The sequence below is a fragment of the Gopherus flavomarginatus genome, chromosome 21 (assembly GCF_025201925.1).
Source record: "Gopherus flavomarginatus isolate rGopFla2 chromosome 21, rGopFla2.mat.asm, whole genome shotgun sequence".
Lineage (NCBI taxonomy): Eukaryota > Metazoa > Chordata > Testudines > Testudinidae > Gopherus > Gopherus flavomarginatus.
The window spans coordinates 13,393,472-13,418,053 of NC_066637.1; the positions used below are offsets into that span (position 1 = coordinate 13,393,472).

The 24,582-nt window shown below is 39.2% G+C and overlaps 1 protein-coding gene across 5 annotated transcripts in view; it reads left to right on the forward strand.

Annotated features, from left to right (window-relative positions):
- The first annotated feature begins 343 nt into the window (after positions 1 to 343).
- Positions 344 to 24,582, forward strand: part of PRDM2 (PR/SET domain 2) — a 99,682-nt gene continuing 75,443 nt past the window's right edge. Inside the window, exons 1-5 of one of the 5 annotated variants that reach the window (XM_050931518.1) lie at positions 347 to 425; positions 13,240 to 13,307; positions 16,590 to 16,638; positions 18,521 to 18,609; positions 18,987 to 19,060. In XM_050931518.1, the coding sequence (XP_050787475.1) occupies positions 19,052 to 19,060 (9 nt within the window). In that variant the 5' untranslated portion in view covers positions 347 to 425; positions 13,240 to 13,307; positions 16,590 to 16,638; positions 18,521 to 18,609; positions 18,987 to 19,051. Of the gene's footprint in view, positions 426 to 13,239; positions 13,308 to 16,589; positions 16,639 to 18,520; positions 18,610 to 18,986; positions 19,061 to 24,582 lie in introns of all 5 variants that reach the window. The other 4 variants (XM_050931519.1, XM_050931520.1, XM_050931523.1 and 1 more) reach the window with 4 other exon arrangements.

Sequence of the window (24,582 nt, forward strand, 5' to 3'; positions counted from 1 at the left end):
GTTTGGGATTGAGTAAGGAGGAGGCAGAGGTGGGTTGAGGGAGTAGGGAAGGGTTATGGGGAGTGGCCAGAGGTGGGTTGGGGGGGGATAGGGAGGGGGCACAGGCAGGTTGAGGGGTGGGAGAAGTAGGCCAGAGGCAGGTTTGAGGGGAGGGGCAGAGAGTTTTGGGGAGGCAGTTAGGACAGTGGGGAGGGGGCAGAAGCGGGTCGGGGTGACCCGCAGGAAAGCTGGGGGCGGACGGGGGGGGGGCACTGGCTCGGGGTTCCCTGCTGGGCAGGGGGGCCCGTTCCTCAGCGCCCCCCTCCTCTCGACGTCACTTCCGAGGCCGGAGACAAAATGGCGTCCGGCTGGTGCCGGAGCCTGGGGCTGCTCCGGGACACTTAGAGGCGGGCTGGCCGCAGGCGGAGGTGGCGGCGGCGGCGCAGGTAAGCGGGACCCGGCGCCGCTGCCCGCAGACGCCTCCGCTGCAGGAGGCTTTGGTTCCCGGGCTGGGAAACTCGGCACGGGGCCGCTGGGGGCGCCCTTCCCGGAGCCTGGGGGTGGGCCCTATGGGGGGAGCCCGGGGACGGCCCTCCGGTGGGAGGGGCGGTCAGGTGGGTCCCCTGGGGGAGCGCTGTGGAGCCGGCTCCATGGGACGATACCCCTCGATGGGGGCTGCCGGAGGGCTCCGGGTTGTGTGTGTCAGGTCCTGGGGTGGGGGCTGTGCGGAGTAAAGGCCCCCCTCAGCCGTGAACCCCAACGTTGTGCCCTGGAGGAGCAAGCAGGGCTCCTGGGACACCCCCCTGCCCGGCGCGCTGGAGCCTGGAGGAGAGGGTCGAAGGCAGAACTATGACGGGTTGGGGGACAGTGGATGGAGTGTTGTGCGAAGGGGGTCAATGAAGGGTGGCAATCTATTGGGAAAGTGGTGCTTTCTTTGCGAAATAACGTTTTTGCAGTGGTCTGGGGTGTTCGGACAGATGTTGGAAATGCCCCAAATGAAATATAAACATCCCAAATGCAATGACAGTCCCCACGGCCAGTTTGAACTTGCAAAATAATAAACCTCATTCCAACACCTAATAATCTCTGGCCTACCGTCTCATCAAACGCCATGAGAATTGATAAGCCTTGCAGCTCACCGAAAGACCAAGAATCCAAGCTCTGTTTGACCAGAGACAAATTAATTTCAGAATTAAAGGCCTGGTTTGCTCATAAAAATTAGATCGACCTAGCTACGTTGGTCAGGGGTGTGAAAATCTTCAAGCACTGTGCATGGAGTTGGGTTGCTAAATTGGTTGATGAAGTAATCCATCAATTTAGCTACCACCTTTTGAAGAGTTGTATGCAGACTCCTCTCTGAAAATACCCTGTAACAGACTCTATTGCAAAACCAGAGAGCTCTTGCTTGGAGGTGAAGCAGTATCATTGAGGAGAGAGAAAGATGGTTCCTCAGGTTGCCTCAAACATAAAATAGTTAAGGCTGTATAGGTCAAAACTCCAATTCCAGACTGATCGGAAGCCAGTGCAGGACACGGAGTGCTGGTATGATGAAATGTTCTCTTTACAAAGCACTGTGTAATGAACAGATAGACACATTCTGCACTAAAGTTTTCAAATGATCTTAAAAACTATAGAGTGTACTGCAGGACTTCGATTTTGAGGGACAAAGAAAATGTCACACCCTTTAATCAGTTGCAGATGGAAAAAAGCTGCTTTTGTTAGTCACTACCTGAACATCCAGATGCAGCAGAGGATCTAATAACCTCCATATTCTGAATTTGAGTAGTAAATAGAAGACATGCTTCCCGGTCTAGTGGAGCTGCTAACATCTCTCCAATTTGTTCTCCCAATTTACCAATGGTCTCTGTTGTATGAGAGTTGGTAGCTGAATCAAGACAACTCCTGTTCTTGGCTAGTCATCCCTCTGGCCAGCTGAATCAGAGAAGATGGAGATGGTAGAGTAAGGTGCTGTCAGTGTCCAAAAGGCTCAATAACTCATAGCATCCTCTTCACACACCCTGCAAAGTCTAATGTTTAAACAGTCTTTTCATTAAGATTTTCAAACTGTCACTACCACTGGTGTAGCTCCGCTGTTAGAAGCATTAGTAAAGCTTGACCTCCAGCAATTTAACTCCTGTGCTCTCTAGGCTTGCTCTGTTCAGGTGAGATGACAGTGATTAAAACACTGGTGGGGGTCAACATTGGCGCTCCCACTGTTGCTACTACAAATGGAATTGCTGACAGCAGTGGTGGGTGATTTTAAGAAACAAAAGACCTCTCAGACACACTGAATAGTAGGTATGACAAGATAGAACTCTGTGATGCCCTGCATGAAAGGCTTCAGGCTGATGGGTCAGCACTGTCCCCTGGGATCTCTTAGGCCACGTCCAGACTAGGAATTAAAATCGATTTTAGATACGCAACTTCAGCTACGTGAATAACGTAGCTGAAGTCGAATTTCTAAAATCGAGGTACTCACCAGTCTGGACGGCGCGGCATCGATGTCCGCGGCTCTCCGCGTCGATTCCGGAACTCCGTTCGGATTGATGGAGTTCCGGAATCGATGTAAGCGCGCTCGGGGATCGATACACCGCGTCCAGACTAGACGCGATATATCGATCCCCGAGCAATCGATTTTAACCCGCCGATGCCGCGGGTTAGTCTGGACGAGGGCTTAGAATGAAAGGAATAAAGCAACCCTCTTTCTATCTTTGGCCACATGTCTACAATAACTGCCAAAACTTCAGGCTCAGCAACGTTGTAGGCAACTTTCATATGTAAAACATCACACTTATTTTGTCTTCCCCGTGATTTTCTATGATGGATGTGTTAGTGGGGAGACAAAGGTTTAAGTTCCTGGGAACGGGACTGTAGATGTACAGTTGCGCAGATGTGGGGATTCTGAGAACAAAGCCTCTTTCCAGGGGGGCAGATGTGAAGGGGATGCTGTTTGTGTGTTTAGCTGAGGGTGACAGGTTTTCAGGAGTTGAACTGGACATCCTCAGTTCTTCCCTTTTCAGGAGTAGGAACTGTCGAGATAGAAACACTGGCTTTTGTTTTAAAAACTTGTATATGTGAGTTTTTATTGTTAAAAAATAGGTAACGCATGACTCTGCATGTGTGCAATGTATGTATGCATCATTGGAGTAAAAGAAACACACATGGACAAGTCTCCTTTATTTTGGCTTTCTGTACCATTTTTAGGCAGGGGTTGAAAGTGAAAGATACAGTAGTAAATGAAAGTGAATCTAAATTTCTCTCAACTTCCTGGGCTGTTAAGATTTGAAATGGTTGATGAAGGGCTGATGCTCCTGGTCTCCACCCCTCTCCTTTGAAGTCAAATGTGTAATTCACGGACAGTGAAGATCTCATAGAACTCTGTGTAAGAGCAGTATTGTGTCCTGGATTCTTTTCCCAACCTTCCTTTCCCCAGCACTATTGTGCAGATTGTGATAGGCCCATTAGTGTCAAATCTCCACTGCAGAAATGGCTGCGTTTTCAGTGCTTTATGCAGGTACTTTCTGAAGCACTTAGGGATGAGAAGGAATGATATAGATGTAAAATATTGTGCTTTTCTAGGTGTCTTTCTACTGCAGACAGAAATGTACAGGCTGCGCACTGTAGCTGACAGGTGTAGTAAGATTGCTCTATACCCTTTCCAGGGGTATATAAACTCAGCTGGAAAAAAAAAATGCATGGTGCTGAAATTTATATGTCAGATTTTTTCTTCAAATTTAAGTTAAATCTTTTTCTGTTTAGTTAGCATTGCTATTGTATTTAATGCTTTCAGATGTGTAATTTTAACACTCCTGTCTATTGTGCCCTTCTGGATCATGTTTTCACAAGCTTTACTAAATGGTTTAGGTACCAGTAACATTTTTATTCTTGTGCATCAGTATATTTGAGATACTTTTAAGATATACATTAACGTTTTACCTGTCACAGGTCCTACTCAAAACACTGACTTTCTACACGTCATGGAAATATTTGTATATGAACAAACAGTTCAACGGTATTATCAATAGGTTTCCTTCTGAAACATTATTTGTATTGTGCCTATTATTTCAATGCAGTACTCACAATTTTGGGTGCCCTACCTACGGCAGATTTTTTTGAGGCTGCTTTGAAGTGTGCCTTTGACACACCTTAGGAGATCCTTACAGCACTGCTTCTTATTTCACGCTGTCTTTGTTCGATTGTTTAAAGGGCAGCCATCAACTCAAAATTTAATAATTAAAAAAAAAAGTTGCCATATCAATTTGTGGCTTGGAAATCATATGTTAGCTTATTTTTTCTTAATTTTTGCTATATGAAAGACCCATAGAAGCTAAAAAGGGGGAGAACTGATTAACTATATAAAGGAAAGAGTGACATCGATCATGTATAATGTGCTGTAAAATCAATAATGTAAATATCTGAAAAAAATAGAAACATATTCTTTAATATGTCAATTACACTTAAATGCTGCTTGCAGCAATGGTAGTCACATTTTTTCAGGCTGAAGTGTAATTTTTAAGTTAACTGTGTTCCTGTAGATTTCTTTTGAATTGTATCTTTAAAACAGGCTTCATGAAGCAAAGAAACTATCTATCTATCTATCTATTTATTTAAGGGGGTTATAGTCTTTAGGGTTTGTTTTTTTGTGGTATTTAGAAAACATGGTTTAGAGGTTAGAGTAAGGGATTGGGAACTTGGACTGCTGAAATCAGTTCCCATTCTGTTGTTGACTTTTCTGTGTGACACAGGGACTAATCACTGAACTTCTCTGTGTCTGAGATTACCTGTCTAAAATGGTCATAATACTTATCTCAGGGGTACTGAGAATTAATTGCTGATTATAAAGGGTTTTTTGAGATCCTCTGATGAAAGACTAGATGAGCACAAAATGTTAACATTGTATTTGTAACATGTAAGCGTTAGCTTTTTGCTTCAGTTCTTTTCAGTTTTATTTTTCTCTATTGTGTCCTAGTTTGTAGATTGCCACACAGGTAGGTGTGAATGTGTCCTACTTTGTAGATTGCCACACAGGTAGGTAGTCAGAAAGAATGGGGAGCTTTAACCCATGATTACCTGGTTTGGGTAGTAATCAAACCCTAGTTTTAAAACAGCTTTAAATGTGTGTAACTACACTGCTACCTTGATATAACGCCACCCAATTAACACGAATTTGGATATAACGCGGTAAAGCAGTGCTCGGGGGGTGGGGGGAGAGGCCGCTGTGCATTCTGGTGGATCAAAGCAAGTTCAGTATAACATCCATGCAACAAACCTCGATGCCAACTCTGCCCACATATCTACACCAGCGACACCATCACAGGACCTAACCAGATCAGCCATACCATCACCGGTTCATTCACCTGCACATCCACCAATGTAATATATGCCAGCAATGCCCCTCTGCTATGTACATCGGCCAAACTGGACAGTCGCTATGGAAAAGGATAAACGGACACAAATCAGATATTAGGAATGGCAATATACAAAAACCTGTAGGAGAACACTTCAACCTCCCTGGCCACACTATTGCAGACCTTAAGGTGGCCATCCTGCAGCAAAAAGATTTCAGGACCAGACTTCAAAGAGAAACTGCTGAGCTTCAGTTCATCTGCAAATTTGACACCATCAGCTCAGGATTAAACAAAGACTGTGAATGGCTTGCCAACTGCAAAACCAGTTTCTCCTCCCTTGGTTTTCACACCTCAATTGCTAGAACAGGGCCTCATCCTCCCTGATTGAACTAACTTCATTATCTCTAGCTTGCTTGCATGTATATACCTGCCCCTGGAAATTTCCACTACATGCATCTGATGAAGTGGGTATTCACCCACGAAAGCTCATGCTCCAAAACGTCTGTTAGTCTATAAGGTGCCACAGGATTCTTTGCTGCTTTTACAGTATAACATGGTTTCACCTATAACGGTGTAAGATTTTTTGGCTACCAAGGACAGCGTTATATCAAGGTAGAGGTGTAGTCTGTTGTTTTCAGTTTTCAGATCCTTGCTTATGTAACTGTCCTCTGACCTTTCCCTGACTATCCTATTACTTAGTCTACAATGGGAAGAAATTTGTTGTTGTGGAGAGCTTGATGTGTGGATTTGGTGAACTCAGGTTCTATTTTTGCATTGAAGATTTCTTAGCATGGGTATCAGTTAGAAGTATTTATTTAGGTTAAAGCAATTCACTTGATTACTTAATATACTGGTGCTAGTTGGGGTCCCCCAGGGTTAATGATGCAACAGTGCTTACTTATGGTTTCTGTAGGATCACTGATTGACTTTTGCATCCCATCTTCACTTTGTTTTTGTTCTGGCAGTCCGGAATGACTGAAAATGTCTTTGTAATTAAGCTCCCACAGACAATGCTCATTGTTTCTATTTTTTTTGAAGGTCTGAATTTAAAAAAGCTTTTTAGGGTTAACATCAATTAAGATATTTCTAAAAGCTGTATTTCACTGAATTTGTTCAAAATTGTTATTTATGTTAAAAATACCTCATTAAATAGTAGGAATAAAAATGGAAATAGGACTGTCCTTTTTCTTATTTAAAATTTTTGTGGTATAATTAAAAAAAACAAAAACAGCTTTTCTGGTCACAAGTGGTGGAAAATCACACTGTATGGCTTGAGTTCTCTTTTGTCTTCTGTCACTGATTTTTAGTGTGAGCTGGGGCAAGTCGTATAAACTGTCTGCACCCGGTTTTCAATGTCTAAAATGAGAGTAATCTTTTTCTGTTTTTCCTATCTATAAATTGGAGGTAGACGTCCTTTTTTTGGATTAAAGAGTTTCCACATGTACAAAGATGATTAATATTGCTTATATAATCAGAATTTACTCTATTTAGTTTAAACTTAGAACTTTTGCTAAAAATACTATAAAATCTAGATAAAAATATGGTCTGCAAATACAGTTTTTTATGCTGGATGACTTTTGTTTATTTCTTAATTTTTTTCCATCTGTGGTGGTTTTCCTTTTCAGTGTAAAATATCTTTTAATCATAAACTTTGCAAGTAAAATTCAGAACAAGGCCAAGGTATTTTGTCTGTAAATTAAGCCAGTGGTCTATTTCAGAGCTACTGCAGTGCTTTCTGTACTAAGAATGTCATGCATAGCTTCCTCAAAATAAACATAACTTGTTGACTAAGACTGAATGTTTCTAAACAGGTTTTTCTGAAACTCCAATCAAGGTTATGAGATGCAGCAATTCTTGTTTTACTTACAACTGTTTATTTCCAGTCAATTTTGTAACTAGCAAAGGGACCTAGTAATTTTGTAGAATTGAATCTTGTGGCAGGTTTTGGTTTGAGGTGACTATTACTCAGCAATACTTGATTTAAATTAGTTTTAAAAAAATTCAGATTGCTGTATTAGTGAGAGTGCCACCTGGAAAATGCTTGGCAAACCTTTTCATTCAGGACTTCTTTGTATTTCAGGTGGACCTCAGGGGGTATCTTTTTTTTTTTTTTCTTTTTTATAGACTTACTTAAAACTGTTTATAAAAAGCCTGAAGACTATTTTTAGGCTTGTGCATTAAGTTCAAAACCTACTGATTTTTGTTTTGTTCTGTTTTGTTTTTGGTAAAGAACAGTGTAGCAGAGATTCTTGTAGCCAAATTCCTCCCACCCACATGGTGAGTGAGAATTGGGAGCCAGGGCCTTTTACCATATTCCTCTCTACCAGTATGTGAGGTAAGAGTCCCATCCCACTCGTTTAGTTCCTGGGAAGTGCCTGTAAAAGGGCATGTCTCCCTAGGAGGGCCGAATAGCAGGGGCCATAATTTCTTTACTGCAGCTATCCAACTGACATCACCATCTGTTGGCTTTTGGTGGTGTTTTGTTTAAAGGGGATCTGGCAATTTGTAGAGGAGCTGAAGTGACTGAAGCTGAAGGAGGAAATGGTCGGGAAAAAAAATGGAATAATTAGGGACTGACATTGCTATCATAGGCTTTTTAATTACAATTATACTAGAAATATAAGATCTAAAGCAGAACATAAACAGGGACTTCTGGAAATAAAGCAAAACAATTAGTAATACTTATAAAATCATTGAAAATATTTTGATCTAGAAGAAGCTTATGATCGGAGTGGGGTAGAAGGATGATAGTGAATATATGAAAAGAACAAAAACAAAAAAACTTTTGGGCAGAGGCTAAAAAAACCCCAAATAGAAGAAGCTGTGGACTAAGTACTTGGACAAAATGGGCAATAGCAAAGAATTAATATTTATTTTAAAAGTAAAATATAATAGATACATAAAAATATAACAGAACATGAGCTTAGACCTGTGCTAAGCATCCTGACTGCTTTACCTGTATGTTGCATCGATTTTTCTCCTCTCATCTTCTGTCTTGTCTTTTGAGATTGTAAACTCTTAGGGGCAAATATCATAGAGTCATGTCTGAAAAGTGCCTAGCACTTTGCAGGTGGTACCACAGAACAGATAAACAGTAATAATTTTGGCTCTGATGCATTCTCCACCAGAGAAAGAGAAAATAGCCCTCAAGTGTAGTGTTTCTGTAGGAGGGATAAAAATGTGATTCCCTGAGGGAATGGGTCTGAACAATATTATAAAACAACATTTCAGCAGAGGATACAGAATTTACAGTGAAACTGTCTTTTTAGGTTAAATTATCCAGCTCTTCATTCAAAATTTATATTTATACCTTCCTTGAAATGGTTAGTGGGAACAGTTCATTTTTATCCGGATAATTTTAAGGATTTCTGGGGTTAATGAGCTGGAGATCAGTGCTTTTCTGATACCACTTGTCTGTTTGCATTGTGTAAAATAAAAATAAAGCAATCCCTCCCCCCCAAAAAAAAAACAAAAAACAACAACCCACAAACAAACAACAACCCACCCAGAACCCTAATTGGAACTCTAGTTTTTAGACATGTATTTAGTTTTGAGAACTTTGCACTGCAGTGTTTTGCTACAGAAGCAAGCAATATGAAACATACTATATAAAAGATTAGGCACCCCCTCAGAAGAAAAAGGGCCTGTTTGCTCAAACTGCTTAATTGGAGACTTTCCCTCTGATGTTTAACCACATACAGGGCCCCCAGTCTGCCTTCTCTGTGCAGGGGATGCAGTGCTCCTACTTAGGAAAAAGTGATGATATTCTACAACATTCTCCACTTTTTCCCCTCTTTTTTAAATTTAGCAACAGTGAGTGAGATGTTGGCACAACCGCCCATGCCACTGGACTTTCTATTAGAGTAGTGGTTCCCAAACTTTAACAGCCCGTGAACCCCTTTCACTAAAATGTCAAGTCTCGCAAACCCCCTCCTAAAAACGAATATTTCTAGGGATTTTCTCCTTTACCTGAGTATAAATTATAAAAGCAATGATCTTGGAAATACAAAATTTGTTTTATGACATGCTTATTATACACTATTTATTATTATTTATCATCACAGTATTTTTATTACATTATGAAAATGGCAACATTCTTCGAAGATCTCACTTTCGTAGCTTGTATCACTTTGAATAAGCCTGTTATAAGACAAGGCTCCTATGTTTCATGAAGGAGTGTCAGATGTGAAATGGCATGAAGGTATTTAAGAAGCCAACTCGGAATTCCTCCTACACAAGCATTCAGGTCTTGAACAGTCCAGGCAAACAACGTACAGTACAACAAAGCTTAAACTGGTTCTTCATAATAATTTTAAAAACAATACTAGTTGCCTATTTAATTTAAAACCAGCAAAAAATATCTACCTCCCTTTCCATTTCTTATAAGGAGTCTTGAAGTTTAAATCTCCGCAGTCTGATAGATATGCTTGCTTTGATCTGCTTAGCCCTTGGAAGCCCAGGGGCTCCAGGCTGCTGGCCCCATGCTGCCCGGGATCCCTAGGGACAGCTCTATCCGCCATTAGGGAATTTTTTCCCAAGAACCCCCTGTAACATTTCACGAACCCCAGTTTGGGAACCTCTGCATTAGAGCATTATGGGGGTGGGAAGAAGAGAATATTGTACCTAATGTGTAACTAATAAACATGAAACAATATCTGAGAATACTGCAAATTTTGGGGCAGTCTGTTCATGCTTCATCATTTATAAGGTTTTATTGAAAATGCAAACCTAGCCAATATTACTCATTTTAAGAATAAACAAACAAGAAAAACTTTCTTCATAAAGCAGCTGTCTTAGAGTGTATTGGAAAAAAACTCTAAGCCTAGGTAACAATTAAGTTAAAAAAAGATTTAAAAACAGTTTTGTTGGGTTTTCTCAACTGAGGCAACTTAAGCTTCCATCTGGAGTTTCTTAACTATTCCTTGGTTCAGAAATCCCCTGAACTGTAAAACAGATACTGCTTGTTGAGGATTCTCCTCAGCTAAGTCATATTATCATTATTTTACTTTTGCATGTGAATAGCTTTCTCAGTCTGCAAGGCATCATTCACACAAGAAAACAGTCTCTGCCTTGAAGAGCTTGCAGTTCAGGTTGGTTACTTCAGTGGTATGCGAAATTGTCACTTTGGAGAAGGAGAGCAAAAAGCCTTATACTTGGCATTCATGATTGGTCCTGGGTCTGGGAAGCAAAACACCTTTGTGCCCTGTATTAAATCATGCTCATTATAGGATTTTTATCCTTCTTTGGGGTGGGAGTTGTGAATAGTAGTTTTAGCAGATTTTACGTTTTTGTACTTAGTGCTGTAAATGGTGTGATTTTAAGAGGATGTGAACATTTATTTTCTTTTAATAACACAAACAACTGGCAAAGAGGTAGCTTTTTCAAGTTTTTGTGAATGGCCTGGGTGAAAGTTAAAGGGAGCAGTTAGAGATGATACACAGAAGAAAGTAGGAGGGGGATGTGGGAAGAAATGAAAGAAGAGGTGGGATCAGGCACAGAATTAAAGAAGCTTGAAGGTAAGGACAAATGGTTATGTCTAGTGTAGAAGGAGAGGAGAGGCTGGTTTTCCTTGCAGTTTCCAAATAGTGGGTCAAATTCTGATCTCAGTGAAACCAGTGCAAAGCTAGAATAACTCAATTGATTAATGTATTCTGGTGTAACTGAGAGAAAAATTTAGTCTAACCGTACTTCACAATCTTCTTTTGCATTGATGAGCCCAGTATTTTAAAAAGAAAATGATTGCTTGGGCATGGGTGTTTCACCTTCTTCCTCACACATTTTTACAGTTGAGCCTGTGTTTAGTTTTCTGAAAGTTCCTTGTGGTAAGAGAGTCTTCATTTAAAGATGGAAAAACAACCAGCATTAAGGTCAACCAGCAAAACATCCTCCTCTATCTTTCTATTTCCTCTTATTCTATATAGTTGGGAGTGTAAAGTTTAAATGATGCTTCTGAGAATGTTTAAAAGGTAAACTTCAAAGGGAAACTCAGTATTGAATTGAGCTTTGAAATTTGTGCTGAATTGTTTAATGGGGAGTTTGGGAGCATTCAACACTTAAATGTAGCCTTAACTCAATTCTAAGTTTCTCTTTGCAGTTCACCTTTTACGTGGCTTTTAAAAATTAAGGGGTGTCGCACGTTCTTCCCAATTCTAGTGGAGAGAACATTTCACAGTCATATGGCCATAATGGAAAATAATGGTGGACCATAGTAATTTTTATTGACAATACAGTGGAAAAAGAAGTAGAGTCAAGCCTTTTTTGCACAGTAATGGTTTGACAATACATATGTTTCTGATGCACTGTAATTTTATGATAATTTAACACTGCTCTGATTATTTAGCAGAATGATTTGGGAGGCAATCGTGTAATGAATCAGTTCATTTTGATCTCTCAGTATCATTTTATGGCAGTAGTATGCTCCTCTTGGTAGTGCAGTGGATTTAAAATCTCAGGCTGCATTAGATAGGGTTATATTGCTGTAATCTAGTGTGAGAATAGTGATTGCTGTAGTCTTCAGCAGTTAATGTATTTTATCACTGTTGCTGGGAAAAGTGAAGAGATAATACCTCTTAGTCAGAGGGCAGTTGTAATTGCAGCTACTAAAGAATGTGAAGATTATTAATTTAAAGCTAGGTGGCTGGAGATGGGGCATATGACAATTACAGATGTGTTCACTGATTGTCTGCTACACTGTTGTTAATATCTTGCCATGTAATGGAGATAGAAGAAATGTTAAATAATCTGTGTGTGTGTGTGTTACTAGTAGAGAGAATTTTTTTTCCATCTGGTGAACAAAGGCAAATATGTAATATACCAAAGGTCTGTACATTTCACAGTTAATGTCTAGGCAGGCTGTTCTGCAGGATTGAATTATTTCTTTTACTTGTGTTTTTAGATGGAGGCGGGCATTCTTATTTAATTCTTAAGCCATGCTGCCTTGTGTTTCTCCCATGTTAATTTTTATGTATTGGCAGCACCCTTTCTTCTGCTAGTCATTGCAGTGATTGCTTAATGCTGATCAGAGTACATGGACTGTTACGTTTAAGGAATTACATGTTAAACAAAGGACAAGTTATAGAATGTCACTTCTGGTTTGAGGAATTTATGATGTTGGTATCAGGTTACGGCTTCCTTAAATATTTTCCAGTTTTTAATGCTTGCATTGTATCAGTTTGCCAGCAACGTTTGATCAGTTGTTTTTGATGAAAGACTGAAATCTGCTGAGCAGGTGCTGTAGGTTTATCCTATAATAAATATAACAACTTAAGATATTTTTCAAGCATACAGCTTAACCAGTAATGAATACAATATTAATTTAACCTTAATCTTGGAATCATTCGTGTATCTGGCCTGTATAAGCCTTGCCTTTCATAATTACAATGTATTTGAAGTTTTCTTGATTTGATCGGCCTGTTGCAGTTATCCTGTCTGCTGATCAGCAGCATCAAATGGGTAATGCAGAGTTTTTAAAACTTGAAAGTGACTCTTAAACCCCTTTTGGAAGTTGCAATTTTATTTTTATTAATAAAGATTTTTTATAAGGATCTGGGATTTTTTGGTTTCTTTGCAAGTCATTTAACAACTGCCTGGAGAATTAACTAGATGGCTATTAAAAGTCCAGAAAACTGTCCAGGTGGTGAATGGTATTGCTTTCATTATAGCTGTTTGTTGTAAAGGAATCTGGATGTCCTTCCAAATTCTGATTTGATCATGTTACTACTTGTTAATGATTATGTATTCTAGCATCTAGAAATAGTATTATCGGAAATGAATGTTATGAACATGAATTAGCAGAAATAGAATGTTTAAGTTGCAGCCATAATTTAGAGGACCATAACTGATATGGACCCTTTCAAGACTTTGTTCATTTCCAGTAGTGTAGTCAATGTCTGAATATTATATTCTGATCTAGGTTATTGACTGAGCTTACCTGGTGGATACAACTGTATGTTACTGCTGAACGCAACAAATGAAAACACTGTGAGCTAAAATATATTTTACCTTTTCCTAATCTGTTACAGCAGTTGATGTGAGCTTTTTCCGTAGTAATAACACAGTTGTAGTCTATTAACATTTTTAAATATTTCCTTTTAGTATGTTTATGCTAACCTTTCTGAATCTGGTATGTCAGGAGTCTCATGATCATGAATAAGGGTGATGTGATTTCCTTTATTTTATTTTTATTTATGTAATTTGTGAATTTAGTCCAAAACTTACCATATATATGGCATAAAATCATTTCAGGGTAAAAATCAATTATTAAAAAAATCAGATTTTTTAATTTAAATTGGATTTTTTTGATTTCCTCAAAAAGCATTTTATCTAAAGATAGTTTTAATTAAGATGCATTATAGCTGAAAGATATCTTATCATGGAATAGGGTTCATAAATTCTAATTCTATAGTATAAGACAATATATTAATGAAATGTAAATTTTGTAAATGAGTTTCAATAGTTCATGGATTAAGAACCCAATCTTATGAGGTTCCAGGGGCTTCTGTATAGATTATTTAGGTTAAACTATCTAACTAATGGGACTCGGTGCTCAGTCTAGAAGATACCATCAGAGATGCTTAGTTTTGCAGTTCTGAAACTGGATTTGTGTCTCCAGAGATACCATGCTTATTAACAGCAAAAATGTTTTAAAATAAATAAATATATAGAGGTGAGAAATAACAGACCTCAACCCTGTTGTCTATCTGCAAATTTGTGTACCTGGAGTCAATCTCTTACCTCTCTCTAAAAGCTGAAAGTTTCAAAAAGTTCAATGAATAGAAGATTGTTGGGGGTGGAATAGATCTGGACAAGGAGAAGGCATCTGGAGATAAATGTGAGAAGCGAGGGACAGGCAGTAGAAACAAAGGTCAAACTCTTTGAGCAACATATTCCAGAAGTTTTGAGGTCTTTCTGAGCGTAAGCTTCACTGATTTGAGATCTGCCATACCATTGTCTCGCTAGAAGGGAAAACCTATAATGGCAGTGAGCCGTAAAAGAGACCCCGTTTGGGAATGAGAACCATTCAAGAAATATGTTTGCTCATGATGTTTTAAAGAAAGTCACAACAGTGAATTGGTGGAAGTCACTTAAGCACTTGGATTCGGAGACGGTTGAAGTGATAATTTCACTTTTACCAGCAGTAACTTCTTCTGCCGGTGTAAAAAGAATATTTTCTTCCTTTGGACTAATTCATTCCAAATTGAGAAATCGTTTGGGACCTGAAAAAGCAGGAAAGCTTGTTTTTCTTTTCCAGATTATGAACAAACAGGAAAATGAAGGAGAAGACAACTGAGTTAGCTGCAGAAGCCGATATTTTAAGTTTCTCATGTTGAGCTGGCTAACAGTCAATTTAATTCTGTTTTTAAAAAAAATATATTTCATTTAACTATTTTAGTTAAAAACAATTTTAACAAAAACAAATGATTTAAAAAACTTGAATGTTTAACTAAATTCAAAAATTCATATGCTTTGTTAAAATACTATGTTTGCTGTTGAAGAGAAAAATCCAGAATACATAAGGTTGTTGTTTTTAGTTAAATAAAACAATGTAAATGTCTGTCTGGTGATGTTCTGTTCCTAATACAGCATGGCAAGAAAATCCTCCAAATATTAATGATAGTTCACCTCCCAATTACTTCATAAATATCTGCTTCAATTATCTTTGGTAATGAAATAACCAAACAATCGTTCATTTTGTGATAAAGGTGTAAAACTAATCTGAAAAGTTTTCAAAATAAATCACTTTAAAAATGTATAGTGTGTACCATTTAAAAATGAAACTTGCACCTATCTCTGAGTTGTGAAGAATATGTATTAAGACTAGAACAACCAACATGAATGCACTTTTATGTAGAAATCCATGATTAAATTGCGTCTTCCTGACTAGTGATTTAAATCAAATTGATTTAAATCAAATCCACCCTGAGTCATTTTATCTGATTATGTAGTTAGGTCCTGATCCTGAGAACATTTGCATGTGTTGAGTAAGAATTTGTCTCCACTAGCACTTTTGCTGTCAAAACTGTGTTGGTTGAGATGTGAAAAAAACACCCTGCAGCTGACATAAGTTTCACCAACAAAAGTGTCAGTGTGGATAGTGCTGTTAGTGGGACATGCTCTCCCACCAACCTAGCTACTGCCACTCGTTGGGGGTGGCTTAAATATGCCCTCAGGAGAGTCACTCTATGCTGGCAAGAGAGAGCTATATGGGAGACCTTACAGCAGCTCAGCTTGCAGTGGTGCAGCTGCGTTGCTGTAAAGCCTGTAGTGGAGACACAGCCTAACTTTACATATGAGTAATCCCTTTGTATTCAGTGAGACTTGGTACATGTATGAAGTTACTGACATGCACAGGTGTTTGCAGAATCAGGGCCTTAGTCTTTCATTTTATTTGGTTTTCTAATTTTAAAATGGATATTGATACATTTTTGTAATGTAAGTTATTTACATTCTCTCCTAGCAGTTTAACAGTGAAATTCACTAATCACAAAGTATTGTCAAATGCACCAAGTTAAAAAACTGAAAAAGGCTGAAGAAAAATTCTCAAATCTCTTTCCATTATAGATGGGACTTGTAACAAAAATACTTTTTAAAAAAAGAAGTGTAACTCAAATTTCAGTAGGTATCGCTATAAAATCAAATTCTAGCTATACTTCTGCTTTGAGCTTAATTTTATTTTCTCTTCTAGTTTGATGCCTTGATGGTACCTAGTTCTCGTCTTTGGTAGCTTGTAGTAGTTTCAAAAGTAGCCAGTAATTGTTGTGTATGTTTAGGAAACTGTCTACAAAAATATATATATACATTTTTTTAAAGCAGTACATTGAAGTTCACTGTCTTCCCCTCATATTGTTAGAGACATTGTCAAGAAGTGTAGACAGCTAGGTTTTAAAAAAAGTTTAAAACATTTCTATTAGTACCTAGTTTTATTGAGTTTTTCTAAAAAGACCGTGACCATTTTTTGTGTGCTGGTTTTAAATACTCCTTTATAGTGTTCTCAGTATAAACATAACAGCATTAAGCTAGTATATCAAAACCAGGGAGAGAGAGTCTAGCTTCATTGTCCAGATAGAATAAAGTTAAAAAATTAAATAGCATGACTGGGGTAGAGTGAATTAGATGTTTACAGTTCTTTCAGTGTTGATAGTGTGTCTATGATTACCTTATTAACATAGGTAAGAAAGCTTTTTTAAGAAATTATTTTAATCTGACAGTTTTCATTTAGTACCTACCCCTCAATGGGTACACTGTGTTTACACTTTTTGTCAGGCTGTGTCAAATAACCAACATTCAGTGTGGGTGAGAAAGTGGTGCTGAGGTAAGTATGCCTTTTTCAGGGAATGTTTTTATTCCTCATTGTTTGCATTAATATGTCTGCAGTTTCATATGTAAATAAATTCAAAAGCTGTTCCCTATGCTTTCAGTTTTGAATTTGAGAAATATTTACTGCTATTGTGTCCAGATTGTTCCAGCTCAACAAGATCAAACACAAATGCTAACCTATCTGTTTAACAAAACAAAACCATGCTGGTTTTATTTTCTTTATATCTGGATTTTCTTTTGGTCTGAAGGCAAAATATTGTGAAAATAAGACCTGTAATTTACTAAAAATATAAAACATGGAGTCTTTCACACCACGAAATGTTTTGAGTCCTATATTAGTCCACAATATCTCATCTATAAATTGACTTAGATATGGATACATGGCCCAGTGAAACAGTTAATAAATGCTTTAACAGCAATGCTGTTAAAGTACTCTCAAACTTTTTCATGGTATAGGCTGCATCTTAACAGAGAAGTTTGTTATACTATCTACTTTTGCTTTACATATGATCACCGCCCTGTGTGACAAGCCATCTTTCCATAGACCACTTGTACGTCTCCATGGAACCTTAGCAGTCCATAGATCATATTTCAGGAGTAAAGCATTTACTTAAAAGTATCTGAAGTAAAAACTACATTATTCACGAGAGAGAGGCAAATAAAGGTATCGGAGCTGAGGACACTATGGGAGGCCCCTGTAAAAAAACGGTGATAATACGTAAGCATATGGAGCTCAGCCCAAGGACTAGGGGACAAAGGGACATATTGATGTCACTGCAGGATTTAACAAAATCAAAATGTTGATGCCATTTGGAAGCTGCTGAAAACAGAAGTGAAAAGCATTGAGTCTTATCTATTTTTCTTGGATCTCATTGGTGCTGCGAATCTGGAAAGTCAAATTTGTGGGTCAAGGAAAGATGTGAACATATTAGGACTGAAAATGAAATATTTGTGCATGCTTGAAGGGCGTGCTGAAATCTTTGGAATATCATAGTTAAGTTCCAAAAAGAGGTCCCTTCTTCAAACATCCCAGAGTTATTTAAAATTATGGGGCTGATCCTGCAACTGGTTTTGTTCAGACAGAGACCTATACCTGTGGAGCAAGTTGCCAGATTTAGGCTGGATAGCTTCCCAGCCTTTTGTCTAAACTTAAGTGTAGTAAGTGGACTGGAGGCCAAAATGAGTTATTCATAGAAGACTAGAATACAATAAGAGATTCTCTTTTCAAGGAAAGTTTTTCATTCATTATAAATCATATGCTCCTCTATTCTTAAGAAATCATTATGGGTATATACGTGACAATACCTGCTATGTTATTATGAGGCTTTTCAGCTTTTGTATAATTCAGAGAAGTGAGGAATTACCAGTAATTTATTTTGAGTATTTTGCTAAAACATTTTAAATTAATTGTAATTTTAACATAATTTAGCCCAAGCATTTGAAAACACATATTGTTAATATATTAGTGATTGTTATCTTGCTTAAGAAAACTGAAGACAGGAGAATAACAGTAAAAACTATACTTCCATAAAATACAGACACCAGTTAATCTCCAAGAGGAATAATGTGGTACATACAGTATATTTAATTTACTGCATGGTACTAAACAATGTTCATGTAAAAATTACAATGCAACTTCCAATAATGCTTTCTTGTACATAAATAACATCAGATAACTACAGTCTAAGGTGTAAATATAGACAGAAGTCGTTGGGGCCCCAAATTTAACTTAAAGCTGTGTGTTACTTATGGGAACACGCTTGTTCAAACCTGGGGCTGTTTTATTTTTTTTAAAAATGCTAGTATGCAATAAAAGAATATCTGTAAGCACCTTAGTGAAAAGTAGGCTGAATTTCAATAAAAAATCTCTGTTTTAGATGTGGTAAATGGAGACTTAGTTGCCTAACTCTTGTTGATAGTGGGAACTGTGCAGCTAAATCCTTTCAAACTGCTTTAAACCTATGAGGTAAGCATCATGACTGTGTACCTTAACTAAAATAAATCACTAAATTAGACTAATTCTTCAGCAGTGCTTTGTATTGCAAAACACTAACAGACCTGATTTGTTTATAAAAACTGATAAATCAATGTCAGTCATCTGAATACAGCTTGTCTCAGATTTAAAAGATGCTGTAGAAAGATCAGTGATAGAAACCTTTTTTGGGGTTTTAAGATTAAATTTGAATCAGTTATAATGACAATATAGTAGTCTGAAGCAGATTTGATATAAAGTAATTAGCTTCTTTTTGATAAGCCCCTTTTAAATAGAACTTTACAGATCTTGATGTAGTTTCAAATCACTGTAGGTAGGTCTGTATTACAATTGTCTGTTTTTCTTTTTAGGGCTCATGTAATCAAAGGAGTTTCTTTGTTGTGTGTGTCTTTTCAGAACACAACAGGAATTCAAAATGAATCAGGTGAGTTTAAACGTAAGACTTTCAAAGTACCTTACTTAGATGTTAAACCAGTTAATTATTATCAGGAATAGTAATAGTGATCTACTAGAACAGTGGTTTTCAAACTGTGGGTCGCCACCCAGTATTAGGTCGTGGAATGTAAGGCACTGAGTCACTGCGGCTCTGATCAGCACTGCTGACCAGGCCATTAAAAGTCCTGTCGGCAGTGCTGCCGAACTAAGGCTGGCTAGTCCCTCCCTGTTCCAACACTGCGCTGTGCCCTGGAAGTGGCCAGCACCAGGTCCAGCTCCTAAGTGGGCGAGGTGTGTGTGTGCGGTCATGGGGCTCAGCGCGCTGCCCCCGCCCTGAGCATTGACTTGGCTGGGTGGGGCAATGCCTGTGGGTGAGAGTGGCGTGGACCTCCTTACACACCTCTGCCTGGACCTGGACCTGCTGCTGGCCGCTTCCGGGGCACAGCATGGTCTGTGGTGCTAGGACAGGCAGGAAGCCTGCCTTAGCACCCCTGCTGCACCACTGACTGGGAGCCGCTTGAGGTGAGCCCATGCCCGAACCCTGCGCCTCAATCCCGTGCTCCAACCCTGAGCCCCCCCAAACCCAAAGCCCCTTCCTATACCTCAAACCCCTCATCCCCAGCCCCATCCAAGCGCCTGCACCCCCAATCCAGAACCCTGCCCTCCTCCCACGCCCCAACCCAGAGTCCCCTCTCACATCCTGAACCCCTCATTTCCGGCCCCACCCTGCAGCCCTCACTCCTGCACCCCAATGTTCTGCCCCAGCCCAGAAACCTGACCCCCTCCCACACCCCGACCCCAAGCCTCCACTATGAGCCCCCCCAAACCCGGAGCTTCTTCCTACAGCCAAATCTCTCATCTGTGGCTCCACCCCAGAGCCTGCACCCCCAGCACAAAGCCCTGACCCACTTCCACACCCCAACCCTCTGCTCCAACCCAGAGCCCCCTCCCACACCCGAACCCCTCATTCCTGACTCCCCCCTGCAGCCATCACCCCCTTACCCCAATCATCTGCCTCAGCCCTGAGCCCCTCCTACATCCCAAACCCCTCATCCCCAGCTCTGTTGGGTCGCGGGCATCAACAATGTTCTTCAACTGGGTCGCCAGAAAAAAAAGTTTGAAAACCACTGCACTAGAAAGCCAAAATGTTAGTCCTGTTCTTTAAAATCTTTGATTTAATTACATCTCATAGTCCTTTTCCATCCACAGTGTGGGTGTATGTGAAGTTGATCTAATTTTATTGATTTTAATTGGCTTTCCTGTGTGAGCTCCTGTTAATCAGATGTAAGATATTGAGGCTGGCACCACCTGCAAGAAAACCTCTCCAGGAGACCTGTCTCAGTTTGTACTTTACTTTTATCAGTTTACCTGCTTATAAGAACATTTTGAAAATTGCAGCCTTCTGTCTATTTTCCAGTTTCAAACCCACAATCATCAGACCCTATTATGATGACTGAAACTGATTCAAGAAGAAACCTTCACGTTTGGTCTAGATCCCTAAAATCTCTTTATTCTGAAAAGTTAAGAACATACATTGAAATATAAAAAGAACAGGAGTACTTGTGGCACCTTAGAGACTGATGGATTTGTTTGTTAGTCTCTAAGATGCCACAAGTACTCCTGTTCTTTTTGCGGATACAGATTAACACGGCTGCTTCTCTGAAACATTGAAATATAAGCATTTTTCCTTATAGCATTCCTGGATATATGAATATATTAACATGAGGTTTTTGTGTGTCCTGTAGTGTGGTGTTCTAAGCAGTGCTACCTATATATGATTTTATTTATCCTGAATATACGTGTAATCAATATGAATATTATATTTATGCTTGCCAGTTGGGTTAAGTAAGAAGACTTATGAAATAGGTAAATTCTTACAAAGGCTTCTCTTTGGATGGAGCTAAAAAAATCCCTTCTGACTGTGAATGGAAGAATAGGCTGTTACACTGAAGGGATGTAATCAGTTTTTGAGTTGACTGAAAAAAAATGACCATGAGCAGATGTTTCTTGTTTCTCTAACCAGAAACAACCTTGGTTGCACAATGACATAAAAAACGTAGTTGTGCACCTTCTTTTTCCTTGATGTTCGCTGTTTCTAATGACTGGCTTTATCACCCTCATGCCCCAGACATGTCATTGAGGAATAATGTAATTAATTTATATCCATCAACATACAACATGGATGCTACTTCAGTGAATAACACCAGACCACTACCATTACCATGGACTAAGTATAACTAATTTGGAATTGGTTGTTGGGATTTCCCCTCTCCTGCTCCTTCTTGTGTGGAAACCAAAAAAAAAGATTTATAATATTTATAATAAACAGTAATATAAAAAGATCTCTACCAATGGAGCTGTCCAGCTTGTAAAGTAATATGATAGTTATAGTTTTTGCATTAACACTTGTGCTAATGTCCTTTTGCAGTCATATATGGGATGGTTGGGGGAAATATCACATCACGGTTACATGTATAATTGCAATCAGACATCTTCATATGTGAGGTTTTTTTGCATGTACTCAGCAATATGAGAGAGGAGAACAGCTTGTTGCTGTGTTGCTGCTTGAATAGTAACTGGTTTAGTTCTTATTCTGATACATTTTGGGAATTGCTAAGATTCTGTAAGCTCCAAATTTTTGTTTTTGGTAATTACGGTTGGTGGTTCTGCTTCTTTCCCATATTTTTCAACAATGATTTATTTTTAGAATTAAATATGGTTTCCACACATTATGAAAAAACCATCATCCTTATGTTGAACTGCTAACGTTATTTATTCAGTGCCATATGCGTGTTTGGTGTTCTGCAGTCAAATAGAGGTCCCTGCTCCAAGAAGTTTTTCCTTAAATCTTCGGCATCTCCCACATTCAGATTTGGCCTTCCAAGTGTACAGAGTACACATGACTTCTTATGATTGAGTTGCCATTCAGATTAATTATATATTTAGCATCAACCCTGTGTTGATTTTTTCTTGTAGTGATTTTGTGATTTCATTCACTATTGACAAGTTATATAGTGCCAGGTCTATATAAGAGCTGTCTTTGATGCCTGATGCCAAACATCTCTCAAGTGTCCTGTTCTTGTATTACTTTCATTCTTCCTATTTCTGCTTTTGGTCTAACTTAAATGATCCTCAAGTTAATTGGGTTTTTTTCTCACATTATGCAGAGGGACATTGTGGTGCTGCCTGTGGGTGCTCCTTACATATTATTCACACATAAGTTTTTGTAATGATTATTGGTAGAGACCTCACATGCCATTCTTTGTTGAACTATTATGCCGATATCTGATCTGGGGCTCCCTGTACAACCCTATGCACCCATTGTGCACTCTGCCAGTTGGCGCCAAGGGTCCCTGGTCACAGACATTTGTTTCCTGGATCTCTCTATAACGTTCTTGAGGTAGACATGGAAGATCTTCTAAGGAAATAGTTTAGGTTACTAACTTACTTAAACAACATACCTGGATCTAGCAGAGGATACTAACCAAGTAGACTGCGAAAACTACAAAAGAATCTCACAAAACTGGGTGACAGGGCAACAGAATGGCAGATGAAATTCAATGTTAAGTGCAAAGTAATGCACATTGAAAAATATAATCGCAACTGTACATATAAAATGATGGGGTCTGAATTAGCTGTTACCACTTAAGAAAGAGATCTTGGAGTCATTGCGGATAATTCTCTGAAAATATCCACTCAATGTGCAGTGGCAGTTCAAAAAGCAAAGAGAATGTTAGGAATCATTAAGAAAGGGATAGATAATAAGACAGAAAATATCATATTGCCTTTATTTAAATCCATGTTATGCCCACATTTTGAATACTGCATGCAGATGTAGTCACCCCATCTGAAAAAAGATGTACTGGAATTGGAAAAGATTCAGAAAAGGGCAACAAAAATGATTAGGGGTATGGAACAGCTTCCATACGAGGAGAGATTAATAAAACTGGGATTTTTTAGCTTGGAAAAGAGATGATGGGGGGGTATGATAGAGGTCTATAAAATTATGATTGGTATGGCAAAAGTAAATAAGGAAGTGTTGTTTACTCCTCCTCATAACACAAGAACTAGGGGTCACCGAATGAAATTACTAGGCAGCAAGTTTAAAACAAACAAAAGGAAGTATTTTTTTCACACAATGCGCAATCAATCTGTGGAACTCCTTGCCAGAGGATGTTGTGAAGGCCAAGATTATAACAGGGTTTAAAAACTACATAAATTCAAGGAGGCTAGGTCCATCAATGGCTGTTAGCCAAGACGGAAAGGGATAGTGTCCCTAATCTGTCTGTCAGAAGCTGGGAATGGGTGACAGCGGATGGATCACTTGAAGATTACCTGATCTGTTCATTCCCTGTGGGGCACCTGGCATTCACCACTGTCAGAAGACAGGATCCTGGGCTAGATGAATCTTTGGTCTGACCCAGTATGGCCGTTCTTACGCATGCATTTCAGACTGCATTAAGATTGTATGGAAAAGAGGTTGCATGCTATCTGGGATACACCTCTACTCTGATATAACGTGACCCGATGTAACATGAATTCAGATATAATTGGTAAAGCAGTGCTCCGAGGGGCAGGGCTGCTCACTGCAGTGGATGAAAGCAAGTTCGATATAACGCGGTTTCACCTATAACATGGTAAGATTTTTTTGGCTCCCAAGGACAGCATTCTATTGAGTTAGAGGTGTATTTGTATAGGTGGCCATTTAAAAAAAGGGTGGGAGTATAAATTGCTTAAGTGAGCAAATGACACACATTCTTAATTCCCCCCTCAATCAAATCAGAGTTCTGCTGTGTGCATTCAGTTGTTACTAATATCCTTTCTTAGAGACCCTTTCAGAAACAGAGAAATTCAGGCCTGGTCTACATTGTGGTGGCGGGGGGCTCGATCTAAGTTACGCAATTTTGCTACGTGAATAACGTAGCTGAAGTCGACGTACTTAGATTGACTTACCATGGTGTCTTTGCTGCAGTGAGTTGACTGCTGCCGCTCCCCTGTTGACTCCACATAAGCCTCTTGCGGAGGTGGAATACAGGAGTTGACGGGAAAGCGCTCGGGGTCGATTTATCGCGTCTCAACCCCTGCTGGATACATCACTGCTCGCTGATCCGTTGGGTAGTGTAGACATGCCCTAACATCACTGCCAATAAGAGCAGCTGCTGCAGCAGCCAAAACATGCACCTTTGGACATTCTGAGAACTTCCTACAGTTTTGACTAGATTGTCTCTGGCCTGTTATAACTGGTTGTTTGCTTCAAACCCTCACTTTCTCACTCCCTGATCCTTTGTAGTATCTTCACCTCAGGCTCAGTGCGCCCCTGGCCTTCTCAACCCTTTCTTTTCCATGTCCCCTCTTCCTTGACTTTGCATTTGGTTTGTCCCCTCCTAGCAGCACCTACCTTAAAAAAAGTGGAAGTAACGTTTGCTGGCATCATATTGTATGGTATACTCTTTCCCTCACCTTATATCTGTCTTGTCTATTTAGTTTATAAGCCCTTCAAGGCAGCGACTG